At 42.2% G+C, this 23,810-nt stretch overlaps 1 protein-coding gene across 2 annotated transcripts in view; it reads right to left on the bottom strand.

The window, feature by feature from the left end:
- LOC133872986 (polyribonucleotide nucleotidyltransferase 1, chloroplastic) overlaps nt 1-23,810 on the bottom strand; it is a 65,798-nt gene that overhangs the window by 19,248 nt on the left and 22,740 nt on the right. For both annotated transcript variants that reach the window (XR_009901097.1, XM_062310683.1), the window contains exons 6-10: nt 18,404-18,468; nt 18,137-18,293; nt 17,010-17,066; nt 13,247-13,360; nt 1,129-1,392 (exon numbers count right to left, since the gene is read on the bottom strand). Coding sequence is in view for 1 of the 2 variants with exons in the window: in XM_062310683.1 (XP_062166667.1) it covers nt 1,129-1,392; nt 13,247-13,360; nt 17,010-17,066; nt 18,137-18,293; nt 18,404-18,468 (657 nt within the window). In the remaining variant the exon portion in view is untranslated. The remainder of the gene's footprint in view (nt 1-1,128; nt 1,393-13,246; nt 13,361-17,009; nt 17,067-18,136; nt 18,294-18,403; nt 18,469-23,810) is intronic.

Raw genomic sequence — 23,810 nt, 5'->3', positions numbered from 1 at the left:
TAGAAAATATACAATAGAAGCCACCTAGCTAGAAAGGGCAAGATAAACATAGAAGATAGGCCAGCAATAATTCATTTCGCAATTAAAAAAACTCCAAAAGACCTTGAAAAATTAAGAAAATATATCCAATTTGCCAAGTGTACTAAAATTATTATTTCCCCTATACGCTATAGTTCTTAACTCATAAAACTTAAATAATTATTGTGCGTTTTAGCATATACATGGACCTGCTCTGCTAAGGAAATACAGAATTTGACTGCCAGTTGATGTTTCAGTTTAAATGCTCGCATTGACAGTGCTGTTAGCCTACATCACTTACAATTGAGACCTCTCTTAGTAATTAAACGCATCAAAGAACCAGATATTATAGTTGCAAACTCAAGGCATAGAAGGTCAAAGGACATTTTCAAGGTTTGTATCATGGTGCAGAGAGCAACAAGTCACTATGACAGAAAATATGAAAGATCAAGTAAGCACTTGATATAAAACGAATTAAAGTAACGATCTTTCCAAAGGAAATACTTGAGAAATTAAACTTCATAGCATATTAGTAGGAAGATGAAGCTTCTGCTTAGTGGGTATAGTTGAAAGTGATGCAAGTGAAAAGAAAGAGGAACTAGATGCAAGAAGAAGAAGAAGAAGAAGAAGTGGTTGTTACTTATCAAAAAAAAAATTTGGTAAGTAACAAATTTGGTAAGAATGAAATTCTCTTCTCTTCTCTCGTTTGGAGAATTTCATTCTTACCAAATTTGTTTTTAAATTGTCCATTAATAGCCACATAGTTAAAATGGAAGTACAAAGATCTTAATATAATCATAATCATGTGAAGGCTCAAGTGTCTAATAATTGCCCAAAATTGCATTCATCATGCTTCTAAAGCAACAAGATGGCACTTTTCCCAAACAATAGGAGAAATCTTGGATAATAATGTAATTTTAAGGATACATTTGGGTTGGAAAATCCTTTATTTTAAAAACCTCAATATTCAAGACCATTCTAAGGCCACTATCAAAAACTAAAGACCCACATTAAAACCAGATACAGGAAGGTATATAAACAAAGCATCATGTGAGCAATATCTACATAGAATTCTTTAAAGCAAGTATAGTAGGAGATTTTTGGATTTACCAAGGGTGTGGATTTTCGTGAAGTAGGCTTTATATGAACATCACCTTCATCTACTTCACCATCCACAACCACTTCCTCGTCCTCGTCCTCATCCTCAAACAAATCAGGTACCGTTTCAGCAGCTCCAGAAGCTGCATCGATTTTGACATACCCCTCTTCCGTAAGTATAGCAAGAACCTTTTCTTCCAACAAAGAGAGAGCTTTTCTTCTAGGTATTTTGTTCCTGATTTGCAGGGCTTTCACCAACTCATCTCCAGCAATTTCCTGCACAAGGTGAATTATATTACTTACCACTTATTACTATTCACATTCCAATAACCATAATTAACCACAGCAGCACTAGAAAGGATATACAGAAATAATGGAGAATGGAGAAATAGCAAGTATGCAATACACATGAAACCCTAGTATACCATGATTAACTATGATGAATCTCGAACTTGAAACTAACCATATAAAAAGGTCTTTCCGATCCAACACCCCATACCCTTTATTAATCATATTTCAGTTGTGTGATTAGTGTGTGTGTGTGTGTGTGTGTGTGTGTGTGTGTGTATTGTTTTAGGCAAACCTGAAGTAAGAGGGTATATATAAGAGGCAAGCTTACAAGAAAATGTGAATAGGGATGAGAGAATTGCAAAAAACAATGGTCAAGAAATAGAAAGAAAGCAATGTATTTTAGGTATCTTCGGTTTATCACCCATAAGGATGAGGAAATTAAAGGATGATGTTGCTAATAGAATTAGAGCAGATTGGATTAAACATGAAGAAATGCATCCAATGAGCATAAGACTGTATGTCGATGATTTGGTGTGGAAGTTACTGCTTGTATGTGTTACGGGCTTGTGTTTGGGATCGGGTGAGGGGTTTATGGAGAGGTAAAGCAGCAGGATCTTCCTTCCTGAGTTTACCTATGGTGGCTGAATAGAACAGGATATGGGGTATTCGAGGTACCCTTGCCTCCCAAGCAACTCTAAGAGTTGTTTTGTTGATAAATTTCTGCTTGCTTTATTATAATTCAGGACTTCTATAAATAGAGATTACAATGCAGAATAGAAAATACTGAATTACATCAAATCCCTTATTCCTAGGAATTCTTTCTATAAAAGAACTTCCTTATTTAGCAATAGCCCTATTCTAGTGGGAATCAGGATCCCTTATTACCAGGAAATACTGTCCATAAAGGATGATTTCCTTTCTACAAAAAGTCGTGCTGGAAGAGCACCGACTTTTTCCATTCATAGCCCTCTCAACCTCAGCCGCCACTTGTAACTTCTCCTTGAACTCAAGCTAGGTCTTCTTTTGCTTCCTATACACGCTTGCCACGTCTGACATAGGTACGTAACACTCCCCCATTCTTAAAATTGCCCTTGTCCGCAAGGGCAAAGGAAAGAAAACGAAGCTCAAAATCGGAAAGAGGCTCCCACGTGGCCTCTGCAGGAGAAAGTCCCTGCCAATGCACTAGTACTTCTGTAGTACCCTAGTGACAACATTGATCGATGATAGCTTGAGGGAAGAGCCGGCTGTCCTCGTGGAGGGTGGCAAGATGGTCCTGAATCAGTACCCCATTTCCAACCCATTTCTTCAAAACAGAAACATGGAAAACATCATGAATCTTGGCCTGAGGGGGGAGAGCCAGCTGGTATGCTACCGGACCAATCCGCTTGACAACTCGGTAAGGGCCATAGAACTTAGGAGAAAGCTTCAAATTACCCCGCTTGTGAACTAATTGCTGCCTGTACCCTTGGAGCCGTAAGTACACCCAGTCCCCCTCCGAAAAAATGCGCTCAACATGGGACTTGTCATAAACCTGCTTCATGCGATTCTGGGCTCCAAAAAGCTGCTAGCGAACCTCCAGCAAGACTTGATCGCGGCTAAGCAGGGCCTCCTCTACAGCTGCGGAACGAGTAGTCCCGGGGATGTATGGTAAGAGAGGAGGAGGAGGTCGACCATAAACAATCTCAAAGGGAGTACGCTTAGTAGCGGAGTGAAAGCCTGTGTTGTAACAATACTCGACCCAAGGCAGCCACTTAGCCCATTGCCGGGGAGAAGAGCTAGTGAAACACTGCAAATACATCTCGATAGTGCGGTTGACAACCTCGGTTTGGCCATCCGTTTGTGGGTGATAGGCAGAGCTAAAGTTGAATTTCGTGCCATGAAGGCGGAAGAGCTCCCGCCAAAAAATTCCAGTGAACACGGGGTCCCTATCACATACGATGGAAGTAGGAATTCCATGCAAACGAAAAATAACCTCAAAGAAGGTTTGAGCCACCTGTGGCGCTGTATACGGGTGCTTGAGGGGAGTGAAATGGCCATACTTGGAAAAACGGTCGACAACCATAAAAATAGTAGTGCGGCCGTAGGACTTTGGAAGACCGTCAATGAAATCCATGGAGATAGCCGACCAAATATGTTCGGGAATGGGCAGGGGCTGCAGCAGCCCGGCTGGTTTGGTGGCTTCAGCTTTGTGACGTTGGCAAATATCACAATTTCTGATGAAGGTGCGGAGTTGCTGCTTCATTTTAGGCCAGTAAAAAACAGACCGGATACGCTGTAGACCTTTGTGATACCCTTCATGCGTGCTGTTGTGGAATTCTGCAATGATGGCCGCTGTAGTGGGGGATTCAGCCTTGAGGTAGACCCGGTCCTTGAAGTAGATAAGCCCGGCCTGCAAGTGCCAAGGTCCCGCAGCTTCATTTTGTTGAATACGCGCTGCCAAGGCCTAGAGATCCGGATCATGCTGAACTTCACGCTTGATAGGTTCGATCCAGTAAGGGATAGGTACAGAGAGAGCCATGAGAGTCCCTTCCAATTGGCGAGAGAGAGCATCAACAACGCGGTTATTGTGTCCCTTTTTGTATTCAATCGTGAAATCATACCCCATGAGTTTGATGAGCCACCTTTGTTGCGGCCTCGGTGGCGATAGTTTGGTCACACAGGTACTTGAGGCTACGGTGGTCAGTCCGCACCACAAATCGTTGGCCCAAGAGATAGGGACGCCATCTTTGAATGGAAGTGACAAGTGCAAGCATCTCCTTTTCATAGGTTGAGAGGTTGAGATTACGACCATGACGGGCCTGGCTGAAGTAAGCAATGGGGCGGCGTTCCTGCATCAAAACAGCCCCTATGCCGCAGCCGGAAGCATCGCACTCGATAACAAATGTTTTAGAAAAATCGGGCAAGGCCAACACCAGTGCCTTTGTCATAGCTTCCTTAAGACGATCAAATGAGTCGCTGGCTTCCTCATTCCACCCGAAAGCATCCTTTTTTAAAAGTTGAGTGAGAGGTCGAGCAATAGTACCATAATGCTGGATGAACTTCCAGTAGTAGCCGGTAAGTCCAAGGAAGCCCCGAAGAGCCTTGATGTAGAGGGTCTCGGCCAAGCCAGCATAGCTTGGATTTTGGCAGGATCCACGGCGACTCCATTCTACTCAATAAAATGGCCTAGGTAGTTCACCCGCTATTGGCCAAAACTACACTTGTCCATTCTAACAAACAAGTGATTAGTTCTCAAAATGTCAAAGACACAAGTTAAGTGATATAGATGGTCCTCCCAAGACTTACTATAAATGAGTATGTCATAAAAAAAAAAAGGAGAACGAACTTGCGTTAATAACCTCGAAAGATGTCGTTCATCAAGGACTGAAAAGTGGACGGAGCATTGGTAAGGCCGAAGGGCATAACCAAAAATTCGAAGTGCCCGTGATGCGTCCGAAAGGCTGTCTTTTCTACATCCTGCTCTTGCATCCGGATTTGATGGTACCCGGAACGAAGGTCCAGCTTTGAAAAGTATTGCGCGCCATGCAGTTCATCCAACAATTCATCAATTACCGGAATCGGATATTTATCCTTGATAGTGGTCCGATTGAGGGCGCGATAATCCAAACATAACCTCCACGAACCGTCATGCTTCTTGACCAATAAGACTGGAGAGGAGTATGGACTGGTACTGGCTCGGACGACCCCACTATTGAGTAAATCCAGCACTATTTTTTCTATCTCATTCTTTTGGTAATAGGGGTACCTGTAGGGCCTCACGTTTACTGGGGAAGAGCCTTGAATCAGAGGAATCTTGTGGTCATGAGATTGCATAGGAGGCAGACCCTGCGGCTTAGCAAAAATATCTTGGAACTTTTCTAGGAGACGTTGAAGGTCCAGGCTGTCTACACCTGGGCAGCACTGCTCAACCCCCAACTGCACTGCGAAAAGCTGAAGGAGAACACCCTCACCGTTACGTCTCAGTTCCTTCTGCATCTCTGGACCTTCCAGTATTCTATTCCGGGGTGCCTCTAAGCCAACCAGCGTGACTTTCTTCCCTTGCCACCAGAAACTCATGCAAAGTGAAGAAAAATCCCACAAGATGGGTCCTAGCATCTTCAACCATTACGCCTCTAGGACTGAGTCGTATCCCCTCAAATCAATAAGAAAAAATTCCAGCATAAATAAGGTACCTCCCAGCCAAACCGGTACCGCAGAACACTTCCCCTTGTTGGAAAGTCTTTCCCCGTTAGCCACCAAAACTTCGAAGGCCGTCTGTTTGTCTGGTTCCAAGCCCAATCGCTCTGCCAATTCATTGTTCAAAAAATTGTGCGTGCTTCCTGTGTCCGCCAGCAGAATTACCCAAGCCTTCCGGATGGTTCCCGCGATACGCATCGTCTGCGGGGTTTGCACACCTGAAATTGCATGGAGGGATATTTCCGGAATCTCAAGCTCGTCGTCCTCCCAAGTTTCCCGTGCCTCTTCTTCACTCGGGCGTTCATTGTCTTCCTCATAAATGCCTTCGATCAGGAATAGCTTCTTATACCTGTGCCCCGGGGAGTACTTGTCATCGCAATTAAACAGAGACCTTTGTCCCTCCGTTCCTTCAATTCTGCCAGACTCAACTTCTTGATCACTGGAGATCGGTTCCGCATAAGGCTTGCGGATGGTAAGGGCGGTGTATTCGCCTGGCCCATGGTCCTCCGGGTGTTGTAGAAATTAGTGGGTCGTTGTTGTGCCAACAGCTTGGCCTCATACAGCCTTGCCAGTCCCACTGCAGCCGTGAGAGTGGGGGTCCAGAAGCTTGAACTTCCAGCCTTATGCTCTCCTCTAGCCCACTTATGAACCCGCTAACCTGCTGTGTTACCGAGAGACGGCCAGCCCTACTCAGCAACCACTCGTACTGTCCTTGGTATTCTCGCACCGTTCCTGTCTGGCCCAGCTTGGTGAGATCACCAAAAAAATCATCAAATTGTGTGGCGCTGTATCGCACATGCAGTCCGTCCTTCATAGCTTCCCAAGAAACGTGCTCCTCACTCTCCTCAAAAAGCTGGTACCACAGCTGTGCCTCAACTTCTAGATGGTAGGCTGCCAACGCCACCTTGTCCTCCTCGGCAGTCCCCTGGAACTCAGAATTGTTCAGCCCGGCACACCCAACTGGTTGGGTCTTCAAAACCATCGAACTTTGGAAAATTTAACTTGGCAACCTTAGGGAAGGGGTTCCCTGAATCAGGCCGGCCACTTTTGCCTGACTGATTTTTTGACGAGCTTGCGTGATTAGCTTGGTCATCTGCACGGAATTGCTGAAACTGCAGGGAAAGTGCGCCAAACATCTCTTCCATCTGTTTGGTTATCCGCTCAGCTATCTGTTCTTCGAGCGCCTTCAAATCCTTTTCGGCCATGTCGATACTTGGCTCTGATACCAAGTTGTTACACGCTTGTGTTTGGGATCGGGTGAGGGGTTTATGGAGAGGTAAAGCAACAGGATCTTCCTTCCTGAGTTTACCTATGGTGGCTGAATAGAACAGGATAAGGGGTATTCGAGGTACCCTTGCCTCCCAAGCAACTCTAAGAGTTGTTTTGTTGATAAATTTCTGCTTGCTTTATTATATTTCAGGACCTCTATAAATAGAGAATACAATGCAGAATAGAAAATACTGAATTACATCAAATCCCTTATTCCTAGGAATTCTTTCTATAAAAGAACTTCCTTATTTAGCAATAGCCCTATTCTAGTGGGAATCAGGATCCCTTATTACTAGGAAACACTGTCCATAAAGGATGATTTCCTTTCTACAAAAAGTCGTGCTGGAAGAGCACTGACTTTTTCCATTCATAGCCCTCTCAACCTCAGCCGCCACTTGTAACTTCTCCTTGAACCCAAGCTAGGTCTTCTTTTGCTTCCTGTACACGCTTGCCATGTCTGACATAGGTACGTAACAGTATGGAGTTACCAAATATGGTTGTAATTGAATTATCACTTGTAAAATTATCAGCCTAAGACAGAATGTGAATGGATGCCAAAATAAACAAGTGAAAAGTTATTCAATACTTCAGTTACAAAAGAAAAAATGAAATTCAATTACTTTATACCTCTTGCCTCTGCTAGATACTTGATGTAGGACAGACCGACAAATTGAAGGCCATCCCGAGAGGTCATTCTGAAAGGCCATCCCGAGAAGCCATCTTGAGCTCCCGAAAAGCCAGTCCAATTCTATTGGTGGGTCCTTTCAGTACTGACGGGTTTAATGAGCCAGATTCAAGGATCTCAGCCAAGAAGAAAGTGAAGACTAAATTAACAAAGGGGGATTTGGAGAATATCCCACAAAATATTTTCCATAATAATTTCCATCTTTTGGTTTCCTTTGGCACCAAGTACTTCCATAATTAATTTATTTTTCCGGCTTTTGTCTATTTCCCTTTCTTAGAAGATTTTACCTTTAATAGCTTTAGGATATCTCTATAAATTGTGATCATTTGTACTGAAAAAAATAAAAAATTTTGAATCAACAATAATATCACTCTCTATCAACGTGTGTTGATTTGTGCATTAGAAATACCGTTTTCCATTCACGTTTATCGCTTCCGCTACGCCAATTAATATCAGAGCCTTGACTACATGGTCTGATGGCAAACGATGGAAACACAAGCAATCCCTCCGACGACGAAGAGCATGGAGTGCAGGCCCTTCGGGTAACTGTTGATGCCCATGAGTTAACATACGGCAAGCCATCTCAGCAACATGAACCATAATCACAACTAGAATCACGCCAACGAAGAGGCTCGTGGCCATCCGAGTGGAGATCGTGGCCCTGAACCTCGACAAAAGCACCAAGCCATCAAAGAGCTATCTAGTGAGGACGAATTTGAAGACTTCAAAGAGGAGCAGGATGGTTGTGAAGAAGACAGGAAAATCCCCATGGCGTTCGGGTCAACATTGACCTCCCTTGTTTCAATGGCCATCTCCACGTCGAGAATTTCTTTGATTGGCTTCTCGAGGTAGAGAATTTCTTTGATTATATGCAAATCCTAGAAACACAAGTGAAGTTAGTGGCATACAAGTTGCGCGGTGGTGCTTTAGCATGGTGGGAGCAAACACAGAGAAACCGGAGGAGGTAGGGTAAGCAACCGATCTATATGTGGCTTAAGATGAAGAAGCTAATGAGGGCACCGTTCCCACCACCAGATAATGAGCAAATCATGTACCAATAGTATATCAAAACTACTGGCAAGAAACTCGGTATGTTATCAACTACATGGAGGAGTTCTATCAGCTGGACTCACGAAATAACCTTTCAAAGACGGAAGGGAAACAGGTTGTACAATACGTCGGTGTGTTACAAGTATCAATTCAAGATCATGTGTCCCTCCATATCGTCTGGACGCTGTCGAAGGCAGTCAATTTAGCTATTAAGATCGAGATGGCACGACAACCCGGACGGCCAAAACCTATCAGACAGACAGTGAAGGCAGCCGAGTCCCATACGCTGCCAAGCCAGCATCAAGCTGAACAAGTTCAGCGGTCACAAGTAGAGAGAAGCGGTACCGAAGCACCTAAGGGATCTACCGCCCCATCTCAAGGAAGGGGGCCCAACAGCAACCCTTGTGCTCGTCCAATGCTAGGAAAATGTTTTCACTGTGGCCAGCCGGGTCATCGTTCAAATGAGTGTCCAAACCGGCGGGCAGTGAACATGGTAGAGTTGACGGACGAAGGGGAAGCTCTACTAGAAAAGGCCGGTAGGCCAGAAGAAGAGCATCTGGGAGACTGTTAGTGGAGAGTGACAACGGGGAACTTGTCAATTGCATCGTCCAACGGGTGTTATTAACACCGAGGCAAGAGGAGAAGATGCAACGGCACAACATCTTCAAGGCTTGTTGCACCATCAACCAAAAGGTGTGCAACTTGATAATTGACAGTGGGAGTTGCGAGAACATCATCTCCAAGGCCCTCGTTGCACGGGCTTGTAGTTGAAACACTCAAAACCCATACAAGATCAATTGGATCATGAAGGGAGCCTAAACACGGATAACTGATACTTTTCAAATCCCTTTTTCCATTAGTAAATTTTATAGGGATGAGGTCACATGAGACATTGTAGACATGGATGCCTACCATGTCTTATCGGGGAGGCCAAGGCAGTATGATGTGGATGCCACGTATAAGGGTGTTAAAGACATATCTAGCCCTCAGCTAGATATACGTTCTATAGATAAATCTCCTACTCCAATAAGTTCTCAAGATAAAGATAAGACCTAAAAGATAGGAGCTAATGATAAGATAGTGATAAGATCCCTAGTTTAAATTCAAATACTAGATCTGTTTGTAACTGATTAAATAACATTGATTAATTAGATTGTAGTCTTCTATTCCTATTACGATTGTATTCTCCTAAACACATGTAACTACTTTCTAGTTCTCTATATATACGAAGAGCCTATACCAACATTTGGTAAGGTAGCACAAAATATACACTTAGTCTTCTAGTTTTTATATGGTATCAGAGCCACAACAGTGACTCACGTCCTTCAGATTTTTCTTTTTTCCCCCTCCTCAACCTTCGGTCATGACTACTATCAAACCCCTCCGTTGGTAACTTTCACCAACTTTAACCCAACCAAACTCACCGAGGTCAACTACCCAGTCTGGTTGCCACAGATTGTCCTGCACCTTAAAGGCGGAAATATTTTTGGCTATGTTGATGGATCCACGCCATGCCCGCCTCCCACTATGACATCCACAAAAGATGGTGTCTCAACGACGTCTCCCAATCCGACTTTTCTTCATTGGAGCATGCAAGATCAGTTGCTGCTCGGTGCTATCAACTCAGCTCTTTCCAAAAAGATGTTGACTCATGTTACCCAGTGTGCCACATCCCGTGATGCATGGATCACCTTGGAAACTCTCTTCACGTCTCAGACGAAAGCCCGCACCATGCAAGTGCACTATCAGTTGGCGACCCTCAAGAAAGGATCCTCGTCCATTGCTGACTACTACCACACGTTCCAAACGTTGTGCGATTCCCTTGCTGTCGTTGGTCAACCTCTCAATGGCTTTGAGAAGGTGTCCTTCCTCCTAGCAGGCTTAGGATCGGATTTTGATCCATTCGTTACTTGTGTTACAACCAGAGCCGAACCTCTCTCTGTGGATGAGATCTATGGCCATCTACTCTCCCATGAGATGCGCTTAGAACAACATCAAGCCTTTCTTGATCTCTTTGTTGCCGGTGCTAACTTTGCCACCCGAGGCAACCTCCATCCACACTCCTCTGGAAACCACCGTGGCATACGTAATTCTCATAGTCATCAAGCTTCTGGCCGTGGCTTCTCATCTGGTCATTCCAGGCCATTTCGTGGCAGAGGCCGAGGACCATCTGGCCATGGTTTCTCCTCCAACAGCTCCCAGTCTAACCGTCCTCTGTGCCAGGTCTGCAATCGTCATGGTCATATTGCTCTGGACTGCTACAACAGGTTCAACGAATCCTACTGCCGTGACCAGCCTTCTCAGGCCCACGATTATCTCTCTGCCCCATCCAGTAGCTCCGATCAGAACTAGTACCCTGACTCTGGAGCAACCCACGACCTCACTTCTGATCTGGCCAATCTAAACATCAAGGCTGAGGACTACTTGGGCTCGGATCAAATCCGTGTTGGTAACGGTAAGGGGATCTCAATCAAACATATTGGTACAACTCGTCTCTCTACTCTCAGTACAAATTTTGATCTTCTTAACATTTTGCATGTTCCTCAAATCTCCAAAAATCTCATCTCAATCCAAAAATTCACCTCAGATACTAATACATTCTTTGAATTTCATCCTTCCTATTTTCTCTTAAAGGACCGCCGCACGGGGAAACTCCTCCACTGGCTGAATAGGCATGGACTCTACCAAGTTTTCCCTTCCGCAAATAAGCATCCCCGCTATGCCATGGTGGGTGACCGCGTTTCAGCGTTTCAACATAGGAGCTACATACCTATCCTCCAATCCCGTCTTCCAGCACGAACCAAGCATGTCCAGATTGACTTCCATTTTGTTCGTGACATGGTTTCTAAGAAGACACTTTGTATTCAGTTCATATGCAGCAAGGATCAACTAGCGGATGTGTTTACCAAGCCACTCTCATCCACACGGTTTGCTTTTCTCAGAACCAATCTCAATGTTCTTCCTATACCGTTGAGCTTGCAGGGGCGTGTTAAAAACGTATCTAGCCCTCACCTAGATATGCGTTCTATAGATAAATCTCCTACTCCTATAAGTTCTCAAGATAAAGATAGGACCTAAAAGATAGGAGCTAATGATAAGATAGTGATAAGATCCCTAGTTTAAATTCAAACACTTGATTTGTTTGTAACTGATTAAATCACATTGATTAATCAGATTGTAGTCTTCTATTCCTATTACGATTGTATTCTCCTAAACACATGTAACTACTTTCTAGTTCTCTGTATATACAAAGAGCCTATACCAACATTTGTCTTCTAGTTTTTATAAAGGGCAATTCATGGAAGATGTGAAGGCAACCAGAGAGTTTTTGACATTGGTAGTTAAAGCGAGGAGGCGGTACAAATCGCAATCGTCTCTCGGTGGAAGTACATCAGTTGTTGGAAGAATTTGGGGGTCTCACGCCAGTCAAATTACTGAATGGATTACCTCCCATACGAGACATCCAACACTACACTGACTTGGTACCATGCGCAAACCTTCCCATTCTTCCACACTACCGTATGGGTCCCAACAAGCATAAGATTCTATAGAACCAGGTGGAGGACCAAATTAGCAAAGGATTACTCAGGGAGAACATGAGCCCATGCTCAGTGCTGGAGGATGTGCGTATAGAGCTGTGCCATCAACAAAATCATGGTGAAGTACCGTTTCCCATTCCGCGGTTGAATGACATGATGGACATGCTAGCACGAGCCAAGATCTTTTCTAAACTTGACCTATGCAGCGGCTGCCACCAAATTAGGATACGACCGGGAGACGAGTGGAAGACAACTTTCAAGATGAAGGAGGGATACTTTATAATAAGTATCCAAAGGGAGAAAAATAAAAATAAATAAACAAATAAAACAAATTTACAAAGAGTTGTAGTCCTCTAAAAAATAGAATTGGAGGACTCATAAAAATGATGGGATCTACAAATTATTTGCCTTATATGTATAATCATGCTAATATGTGTGTGTGTGTGATCATTTGCCTTATATGTATAATCATGCTAATATATGTGTGCGTGTGTGTGCGCGCACGTGATCATTTGCCTTATATGCATAATCATGCTAATATGTGTTCGTGTGTGTGTGTGTGTGACAAATTATTATTCGATTCAGTTTTTATTTTACTCAAAATGCTAAAGTGAAAAAGAGTAGGACTAATAAGGCTCCCTATGGAAGCAAGTGCTTTAATAATCATAATATAAAAAAAGCATATAATGCTCCACCAATTATAAAAATAATAAGCAGGGAGAAAATATGCGCTCATGCAGAAGCCAATATAGAGGCCTATATATATTTGCAAAGCTCGACCCTTTCACTTTATAGTTCCTAACACCTTTGCAGTACTACTTGTCCTATAGCATTCCCAAGTATAACTATCGAATTTCAAAGCACCTCTAGTAAAATACATCATTCTCTTATATACAAACCACCTTTCAAATTTCCCTTCATTATCTAAACCACAAACATTGGAAGAAATTTGCTATCAATGGAAAAAAAACAAATACCCTATTCAGTAGGCTGTACAACAAATTTAAATTATTATTTGCACTTGAGAGAAACAAAAACAAAGGATATATATGGCTAATTCAAAGGTCAAGGAAAAAAAAGAATGATATTCATTAAACAAAAGGGTAGGTGTAAAACATACTTCAACATGCTTATATAGCTCAGGAGGAGGTAATTTGATTGCGTCAAGCATTTTTGGTTTCCCACACTTCTTAACCAAAGCCTCCACCTCAATGCAAATCACTCGTACTGCATCCTGATACAAGCAAACAGGCAAAAGCTTATCCATTGATACAGATTTGTTTGCTGTTGTGGCATACATCTAATAAACACTCAAAGAAACAATGGCTAATCAAAACTCTCACTTTCTCAAGTACAATTACAAATATCCAAGAAGTTATATCCAAGAATGATATTTGTAGGCAAATCGCCTCAAACCTTAACTCAGACTCTCACTCCCACTAAGAATAAGATGACTAACAGAAAAAAAAATAAAGATAACAACTACAATACTTAGGCTTAAAACAAGAACTTCTCAATAAACAGCAATAAGTAGACATTCAAGAAACTAAATGAATAATCAGCTAATTGACAAGAAAAGTTATAAAAAATGACACACTAGCTCAATTCTGCCCAAACAATTTAAATACAAAAATACCAGCCAACAAAACCAACATTCCTAAGATATTATGCAGAATGTTGAGATGTGCTCCCTAAAGAATGTCACTGGCTTTTAGAAAACAAGACTAGGAGAGATGTATATTGCTGCTTGATGGTCCAATTTATCTTGACACAGCACTCAATTTATATAGATAATACTCAAATAAGTCAAAGTAAAGTTTATTAGTGAAAACCTTTTCTTTTCTTTTCTTTTTTTTTTTAATAGGTAAGGAAAGAAGTTTATAAAAAGCGTAAAGGCGTCCCTAAGCATATAAGAATTATACAAAAAGGAGACCAAACAGGAAAAAATAGAGGAGAGGAAAAACACCCGTAAAACCCAAATATAGGAGGAAACCCAAACACCCCAACATAATCAGTCCACAAAACCCACAGATCATTACATCACTGCAAGGACCCTCTAGCCTTGCCCCAGGTAGAACAAAATCCATGGCATCATAATTAATCGAGCATTCTAAATTCTTCACCTCACGACACCCTTTAAACTTAGAAGTATAGACTGTAGCCTCTTGACGCTGCTCCGTAGCAATTGGAGCCATTAAGTCTAAAAAGTCATTCACATTCCCCTCGTGGGAGACCCCCAGAGTTTGAAAACAGGAGCTAAGATCAATCGCTGCTAGAGAACCACCAACCCCCTCAAACTCGCCTCACCTAGAAGATTCACTGACCTCTAAGAAAGACAACAGAGGACGGCACCCTAACATAGACTGGACTAAAGAAAGAGGAGACCCACCCACTTCTGATGGAGGAAGGACCGCCTGGGAGAAGGAAGCCACGCTGAAAAAGAGGCTAACAAGCCTCATCTTAAAAAGGAGCAGGTGCAGACACTTCCCCATCCCTCAAGGGTGCTGACATGGGCTTAGCAACAACCCCAATCAATGGCATAGAAGGAGCCAGGGGAGCACTGATTGTTGCCAAAGCCTCGGCAAGCAAATGCTCATCCAATCTCCCAACAATTGACTTCCGGGACTATCTAGTCACCGACTTGGATTCCGACGGATAAATAGGCACTTCGGACTCTGACATCACACAGAGACAACAACGCAGCCTTTCACCTAACGCATCCACACTTGAAGAGCAGTCACCAATAACATCCAAGAATGCTGGCCCAACGAGAGCAAGAGATTGAGTCAGCTCCGGCAAGGCAAACTAAGCAGGCTAACCAGCTACAGCAGACTTCCAGACAGCACCCAAATCCAGCAACTCGGAGCTGGCCTCAGATCCAAACAGCAAAGGAGGCTATTCCCTACCGGCAGGCCTCACCGACGCAAAGGCTACTAACACTACTGTAACCGACACGAGCCACCAATGTTGAGATCTAAGCACGTTGGCAAATCAGAGACGGTGATATCTAGACCCATTGCCGGAACCGGAGCAGAAGAAACCACCGTCGAACCCGAAGCAGAACCACTGCCGGCGAGAGACAGAGAGGTCAAAGCCATCAGCGAGACAACGGATTGAGAGGAACCTGAATTCCCTTCTCCAAGACCCATCGAAGTCTCAAAACCCGAATCTCCATCTGACCCGGAAGTTGGGTTGGAATGATTGGAAGAGACCTTTTAGCCCATATGCCTGGCCCCAACCCAAAATTGCGCCCTTCTAAAGACTGCCTTAGCCCTCTTAAGCAACTGGCCCGCCACTAAGCAACTCTCCTTGCGTTTAAGCCCAAAATGCTTGAGGCCCAAACTCGCCTTGCCTTCTCCTTCTTTGAAAGATAACCATCATCCTTTGTAACCCTGCAACACACTGAAGCATGCCTGGAGCCATCAAAAGCACGAAGGGTATTACCTAGATGATAAAGCGAATGCTTCTACAAAGCATAACAATCCACCGGCTGCCGTCCCACCACAAAGTATTCCAAACCCACCAAAAGATACTTCTCCAAATCACCCCAAGCCACCACCTACCGTGCTTCTACCTGCTCTGACCCAACGTACGCAACACTGCGTTGCTTCCCTGCACCCTTGACAGAGACAGGAGCCGCCGCACGCACCACCTCCACGAAAGATAGAGACCCAGAAGCCTTACCCGTCGTCGTCTTCCCAACGTCTTTAAAAAAAGTTCAAACTTTTGACGACTTGCCTGAAACACGGCACCAACCCCGCCCATCACAGTTATTGGGAAACATAATCAGACCTTTTCGGCCACCCAAGTTGTAGACCGCCACCTCCAATAAACGGCCAAAACTATTTTAACCTCTTTGCACGATGGTCACCTTTGACCCCTCCCTATAAGACTTGACGAAATCTTCAAGCCTAGGAATACGCAAAGAATAGCCATGCGATGCAACGTGATCCCAAAAGGACCACACCAACAAAAGCTTTCCTCTTCCCCATTACCCTAAGCTCTGCAGACCCATGGCCCACCAAGAACAGAAACGATTTAACCTCCACATAGAACCGATTCTCCATAACCAACCGCACACAATTGCCTCCAAAGGGGAACAACCCCAACGCGCCACCACGCACCACTCACATGACCGCTCTTCGAGGTGACTCCAACATCCTATCGGCATCTCCGGCCGAAACCCAACAATAGAACCGAACAAGAGAAAGGTGGCGATCAATGGCGATCAATCAAAACCGAAAACGACACAAACAACTCCAAAGCGACGTGAACCCATAGCCTGAAACCTATTGAGCTCCGAAACAGGAAGGCGGAGTGAGAGCCAAGCGGGACACGCCTTCACGCATCGCCGCTAGAGATGAAGAAGAGGAAAGACGAGAGAATGCAACATTATGACAAAACAATATAATCTTATTAGTGAAAACCTTATCCATTTACTTTACTCAAATTCAGATTGTGAAAGCACTTCATCCACCAATCTTTCTTTGCTTACACGAAATTTCTAAAAGAACATAAAAGGCAATGAACTTTGACGTGTAAAGGGGCAAGACAAGCACCTTTCAACCCAAAGTAAAAATATTAACAAAAATAACCCAATACATATATAGCATTCAATTCTTTTATCTAAAAAATCTTTTTATAAGTAATTGAATTTTATTAAAAAGTGAAAGGGTGCAACTCAAGCACATAGAAAGTAGACAAGAGTCACCTAACTAGAAAAAGAAAGAAGATCAAGACAATCATTAAAGCTAGTAATATGAAGGCACTCAAAGGCAGCTGTCCAGTAGTATAGGGTTTTGAGAAAAAACGCCTTTAGATAATTAAATGAATCTAATAAATATGTAGCAAAATAGGCTACATACTTAAATGAAGCAAACAACCTGCCCAACTTCTACAGCTCGCAGCAACTTTTCTTCCTGGAGAAAATTACTGTAACCCTGCAATGAACAAGTTAACACGTCTGTTACTAAGAGTTAGCAAAAAAATGAGCAAGTACAGTAATTTCTGAAGATCATACTGTAGCCAGCAATAGGAGAAGATAAAAATTACTTTTTTTTTCTTTATAAGTAATCGAAATTTTCATTAAAAAAACCAAAGGGTGCATCCAAGTACACAGAAAGTGTACAAGAGAAACACCTAAACAGAAAAATTACCTCATTAAAAGCTACCTTATTTCAAGATAATCTCTCTATTATCACTGATATGGTTTAGTGCCAGGTAATATAACCAAACCCCCCCTAAAATTTAAAATCTAATATTGTGGGAATAGCATTGGCAGTAGCTTATATAAAAGCCTTTATGTAATATGTTAAATTCAGAGAAGAGTTGAATAACAATTTCCATCAGCTTTTAAAGCTTTTAAGGTGTGATTGCCTTCCCCTTGGTGTGATTCCTTAGGAAACTCTAAGTGTGATTTACTAGGTTTATTTTATTTTTTTTCTTATTAACCTCCATCAATATTCAACCCTCTACTCACCTAACCATCCCTTAAATCCTCTAACATCAAATTTCTTCCAAGGAGCCATTCAAGAACTCTAACCTAGCCCTCAATTTTTAAGATTCCTCACTATAATTGGTTTCAGAGTCTACTCCCTCTCCTTCCCTACATCAATTGGTATTGAAACCCATTACTCCGGTCCAGCTCACTTGAAAAGAAAATTGATGTTGCAAGATTGAGTACAGAGGCTGAATTGAGGTCTTCTTTTCCTTCTGTTCACATGGCACAGGCAGGGGGGATATACAGCATTCCTGAGTTCTGATGATTAGAAATACTTCTTAATGAAATGAAACCAAGTAAAAGGGCCTGTGAACTTATACCATGGTGTTAAAGCTGCTATAGGTTTTGGATATAATGCCCACAGAGATAATCCATTTGTTAAGAATTAAGATCAGTTGCCAAGTGTTCTAAAATAGAAATGAAAATATGTGCATATGATCATCCACTAAATTCCAAAAAGATATAGAACGAAAAATGAAAAACAGATAAGAAAAATAAAAAAAGGAGTACCTCTATCATCAATATTGCACTATCTGTACCAGCTAGCAACAAGTCCAACTCAGATTCTTCCATCTCCTTCATCGTTGGATTGACAATATATTTATCGCCTACAAGACCAACTCGAACTCCTGCAACTGCCTTTGAATTGGGTACTTCTGAAAGAGCTCTGTGGTTTTTAAATGATTAAGACAAAAGAAACACAAATGTCTTAAATATAATCACACATATCCTAAATCCTCATAGGAAAGGAGGAAAGTGAAAGTTGATCAGGCTTACATTGCTATTCCAGCTGCTGTGACTGCCAAAGCATCAGGAGAGTGCAAACCATCATAACTCAAAACCTATAAGCATGATATTACAGTAGAACTTCTAAGAAGATGAAATATAAAGCTAGCATGAGACTGCTAGCATGAGACTGCCTCTGAATCTATCATGTTTGGTAGATGCTGTAAAACAATGGAAGGACTGAAGAAAGAGCATAATCAACAGCTCATGAAAACAGAGTGCAAGTAGTCTACCATTTAAACAACCAAAAAAAATAGGATATACATTACAAGTTCGTGCAGCAGATCACAGTAAAATCAAGCCATCTTTTTTTTTTGATAGGTAAGCAAAGAAGTCTATAAAAAGCATAAAGGCGTCCTACGCATACAGGAAGTATACAAAAATGACACCAAAACAGGAAAAAAGAGGGAAGAAAGGAAAAAACACCCGCAAAACCCAAATACAAGAAGAAACCCAAACACTCCAATAAAACCAGCCCACAAAACCCAAAAACTATTACATCAAAGCAAGGGCCCTCTTCCCTTGCCCCAACTAAAACCAGAACCCCTGTCATCATAATTAATCGTGTGCACTATAAGTTCTTCAACTCACGACTCCCTTTAAACTCAGAAGAGTAGACTGAAGCCTCTAGACGCTGTTCTACATCAACTTGAGCCATTAAGTTTAAAAAGCCCTCCACATTCCTCTCGTGGGAGACACCCAAAGTGTGAAAACAGAAGCTACGGTCAAAGACTACCCTGGGAGAACCACCTCCCCTCGAAATTTCACCTACCTCTGAAGAAGACAACAGAGGGGGGCACCCAAACACATATTATACAGAAGAAAGAGGAGACCCACCCACTTCTGACGGAGGAAGGAACGCGCCGCTTGGAAGAAGGAAGCCACGCTGAAGAAGAGGTTGATAGACCTCGTCTCGAAAAGGCGCAGGCACAAACACTACCCCATTCCTCATGGGTGCTGCCATAGGCTTGGCAACAGCCCCAAACGACGGGAAAGGAGCCACCAAGGGAGCACTAAATATCAAGCCATCTCTTATGCATACATTCTATTCATTCAAATATATCTGACAAAACAAGTCATTAACCTACAATTAATGGGACACCTTACAAGGACAACAGGTGGGGACACCTCAACTACAAGCCTAGAACCTTCTGGTCCTAACCCTCCAACATTCCTTCTCAAGCTGAAACATATATGCTCAGCTTAGAAGAAACCCATGAACGAAAAACATACTCTAATATTCCCTCCCCCCCCCAAGCTGGAACAGCTTGGAGCACACAATACAAAGACAAACTTTATTTATTTATTTATTTTTTTATAAGTAATCGAAATATCATTAAATGTGTAAGGCACCCCTAGGTACACAGGAAGTATACAAGAGAAAACGCCTAGTTAGAATGAGAAAAAAGAATAAAGAAATTATGATAATTGATCGCCAAAGGAGAAACAAAAGCAGCTGTCCAAAGATACATAGTATAGAAAAATAAAGCCTTAAATCTCCCCCAAAGTCTTCTCACAATCTTCACAACTTTTTTCATTCATTTCCCTCCAAAGACACCACAATAGATACGAAGCCACCATCTTCTACACAGCAGTACTCCGACAACTACTAGCAATCCACCAACACGCATAACCCAAGATAGCCCAAATCATCTAAAGAAAGCATCCCATAAGGCTCCGTATAACAATCCAGAGAAAAGCACTAGTCACATCTACACTATCACCACAAAAGGACTAGTCAATTTGGAACTTCTCTAGAATTACTTATAAAGTCCAGTTTCACCTAATAACTAAATAATATGGGAGTTAGTACTCATGACTATATTTATAAACCACACCCACTTTATGTGGGCTACTCTTCATCTTCTTAATGTGAGACAAGAGTGCTACAAACTCTCCCCCTTGAACCCCTAACGTCATCGTCAAGGCCACGTAATGTGGTGCTTTAGCAACACATGGCCTGGCGTTACTAGGTGGTTTTGATACCATTTGTAACGACTCGTGAAAAAGCATTAGCCACATCTACGCTATCACCCCAAAAGGACTAGTCAATTTGAAGTTTCCCTATAATTACTTATAAAGCCCAATTTTACCTAATAACTAAACAATGTGGGACTTAACACTTATGACTACCTTTACAAACCACCTACTCTAAGTGGACTACTCCTCATCTTCCCAATGTGGGACAGAAGTATTACACCCTGACAATCTCAGAATGGAGACAAAGGTGATCCATGGACTTCCTATTCCTTTTACACATAAAATAGCTCTCAACCACGATGACGAAGTTGTTTGGTAAGTAATTGTAAAATGGAATATTTATTTGAATAGTAGTAAGAAGTGATTGATGTGATATAAAATTTGTGAATGTTTTATAGAAAAGTGAAAAAGTTTTGTTTTGTAGTAGATTTTTTTATTTGGATAGTAATAAAAAATTATTGATGTGATGTAAAAAGTGTAAAAAAGTTAGAATGTTTTTTATTTGATTTTTTTGAAAAAAGTGAAAAGGAAATTAGAAATTTAACAATTGGTTGCCAAACAGCTTGGACATGTTTCCTTAGATTATTCATGGTACGGATCTTACTTAGGGCCGAAGACCAAAAAAAAAAAAGGCTACCCTCAAAGGAACCTTAATCTACCAAATGCTCTTCCAAAGGAAATGAGAGCCATCATTGTGAACCAAGACACTGTAGAATGATCTAACAACGAACAAACCTCATTTGGAGAGAACATGCCAAAGCTTGTCTTCACCTACCCATCTCACTCTAGCTGAATACAACACCCTGAAGAACGTGGCAAAGACATCCACCTCCCAGTCATGAGCCGTTCTAGCAAAAGAGCTTATATTCCATTGATTGGAGTCATATAAAATCTCCAAGTGCGCCACAACAGACTTATCCTTTGCACAACCAATGCCAAATAAATCTGGAAAGGCTTCCTGGAAGGTCATATCCTCACACCACAGATCATGTCCGAAGCTAACCTTGGAGTTATCTCCCTCCTCAAATCTAGTATGGCTATTCTATTTTTTTTTTATAAGAGTAATATCATTAAAAAACGCAAAGTGCAGTCAAGTACACAGGGAGTATACAAGAGAAGCGGCTAAGAATGAGAAGAAAAAAGAACAAGGAATTCATTAAAGCTGGGAACATAGCAGTCCAAGAGAACAAAGAAAAAAAGAAAAAAATAATGAGCTCCTCAATTGTCCTTTCTTTGTCCTCGAAATGTCTATCATTTCGATCCCTCCACAAGCACCGCAAGAGGCAAAAAGGAACCATCTTCCACAGAACAGCCCTCCAAAAGCGACCACCTGTCCGCCAGCAAGCGAATAAATCTACCACCTGAAGAGGCATAACCCAAGACAGACTGAAGCGACTAAAGATAGCATTCCATAGAGCGCGTGCAACATCACAATGGAGAAAAAGGTGATCCACGGACTCCCCATTCATTTTGCACATACAACATCTATCAATTACAATGACACACCTCTTTCTAAGATTATCCAAGGTAAGGATCCTCCCTAACGCAACTGACCAAGCGAAAAACGCCACTTTCAAGGGAACTTTGGTCTGCTAAATATTTTTCCAGGGGAAATGAACTACGGCCTCGTTTGGTTTGCGGAAAAGGTATTTCATTGGAAAAATGAATAGTTATTCCCAAGAATGGAATAAAATGATTATTCATAATCTTTAGTTTAGTAACAACTCACACACTTTAATTGGAATCCAATCAAAATTACTAAAAAAAACCCCATATATATATATATATATATATAACTCAAATTATTTTTTATAACTCAAATTATAAAAAATAAAAATAAAAAATAAAAGTTTGAAAAATGATGGGTGGTCTCCAGGGGTGGCCGCGGCCAGTCCATCGGAGGTGGCCGGCCACCCTAGAAAGTCCATCGAGGGTGGCCTGTGCAATGAGGGGTGTCGCACCACCCCCGGACCCCTCCACCACGAGGCGTTCTGGGGGTGGCGCGGCCACCCCCGGCGCCCTATGTGGCTGGCCGACCACCCCAATGGGTGGTCGGCCAACCAGAGTTAGGGTTTCATTTTTTCTTTTTCTTTTTTCTTTTTTTTTAAAAAAAAATGAAAGAAAATAAAAAATAAGTGTTTTTTTTTCTGGAAATTTTAGTCCATTCACATTGAAATAGCTATTCCTCTCATTTTTTAGAGGAATCGGTATTCTTCTTTGTAAGAGAATAGTTATTCCAATGGAAATAACTATTCCAATTAATAGACCCCTACCAAACAAAAGAATAACTATTCCATAAGAATAGTCATTCCATTCCAGGGGTTTATTTCGCAAACCAAACGAAGCCTACCTCTTTGCAAGCAAGTACCTTATAGAAAGATCTAACATCAAAGTTCTTTGTGAGAAGGAGACCACCAAAGCTGGTCTTCCCCTTCACATCCCATTCTAATGGAATACAACAAGGTGAAGATGGAAGCCAAGACGTCCACCTCCCAGTCGTGGGCCACTCGAATAAAGCTAACATCCCACTGAAAGGAACCACTCTCCGAAACCAAGTGAGCTGCAACGAGCGCATCCTTGTCACGAGCTATGCCATACAAAACCAGGAAAGTGTCCTTGAGGGGCATCTCTCCACACCACACATCATTCTAAAATCTGATCCTGGACCCATTTCCCAAAATAAGTCTGGTATGACTACAAAACAAACTCCACCCCTTCCTTATATTCTTCCAAAGCCCCACTCCATGAGACCCAGGGGGATCTAAGGAACACTACCCAACCCAAGCAGTACCATACTTTGCATCCACAATAGATTTCCACCAAGCTTCTCTCTCATGCACATAATGCCACAACCACTTCCCATAAAAGAGCCTTGTTGAAAATCCTCAAATTCGGAATGCCCAAGCCACCTTCAGAAATAGGGGAGCAAACCTTTGACCAACTAACCAGGTGATATTTTAACTCTTCATCTAATCATCCCCATAAGAAATCTCAATGAAGCTTCTCTATACAATTAGCTACACTGGCAAAAATGGGGAAAAGAGATAAGAAGTACGTAAGAAGATTGGAAAGAGTGCTCTTTATAAGGATAACCCTACCACCCTTGGACAGATACATCCACTTCCAGCTAGCTAACCGCCTCTCAATCTTTCCAACAACACATCCCATATGGACTTGGCCTTAAAAGAGGCCCCCAACGGAAGACCAAGACACTTTAAAGGTAAAGAGAAAACCCTACAATCCAAGATGCTAGCCAAACTGTCCACATTATCCACACAACCCACAGGAACCAAAACAGACCTAGCCAAATTAATCTTTAAACCTCAGATAGCTTCAACACAAGAACAACACACGTAGATAAAGAAGATGGTCAGGATTAGCCCTCGCAAAAAACCAAAGTATTGTCTGTGAACAACAG

Source organism: Alnus glutinosa, chromosome 7, assembly GCF_958979055.1.
Source record: "Alnus glutinosa chromosome 7, dhAlnGlut1.1, whole genome shotgun sequence".
Lineage (NCBI taxonomy): Eukaryota > Viridiplantae > Streptophyta > Magnoliopsida > Fagales > Betulaceae > Alnus > Alnus glutinosa.
The sequence above is the reverse complement of the archived record's forward strand: the minus strand, read 5'-3'. Positions and strand labels throughout refer to the sequence as shown.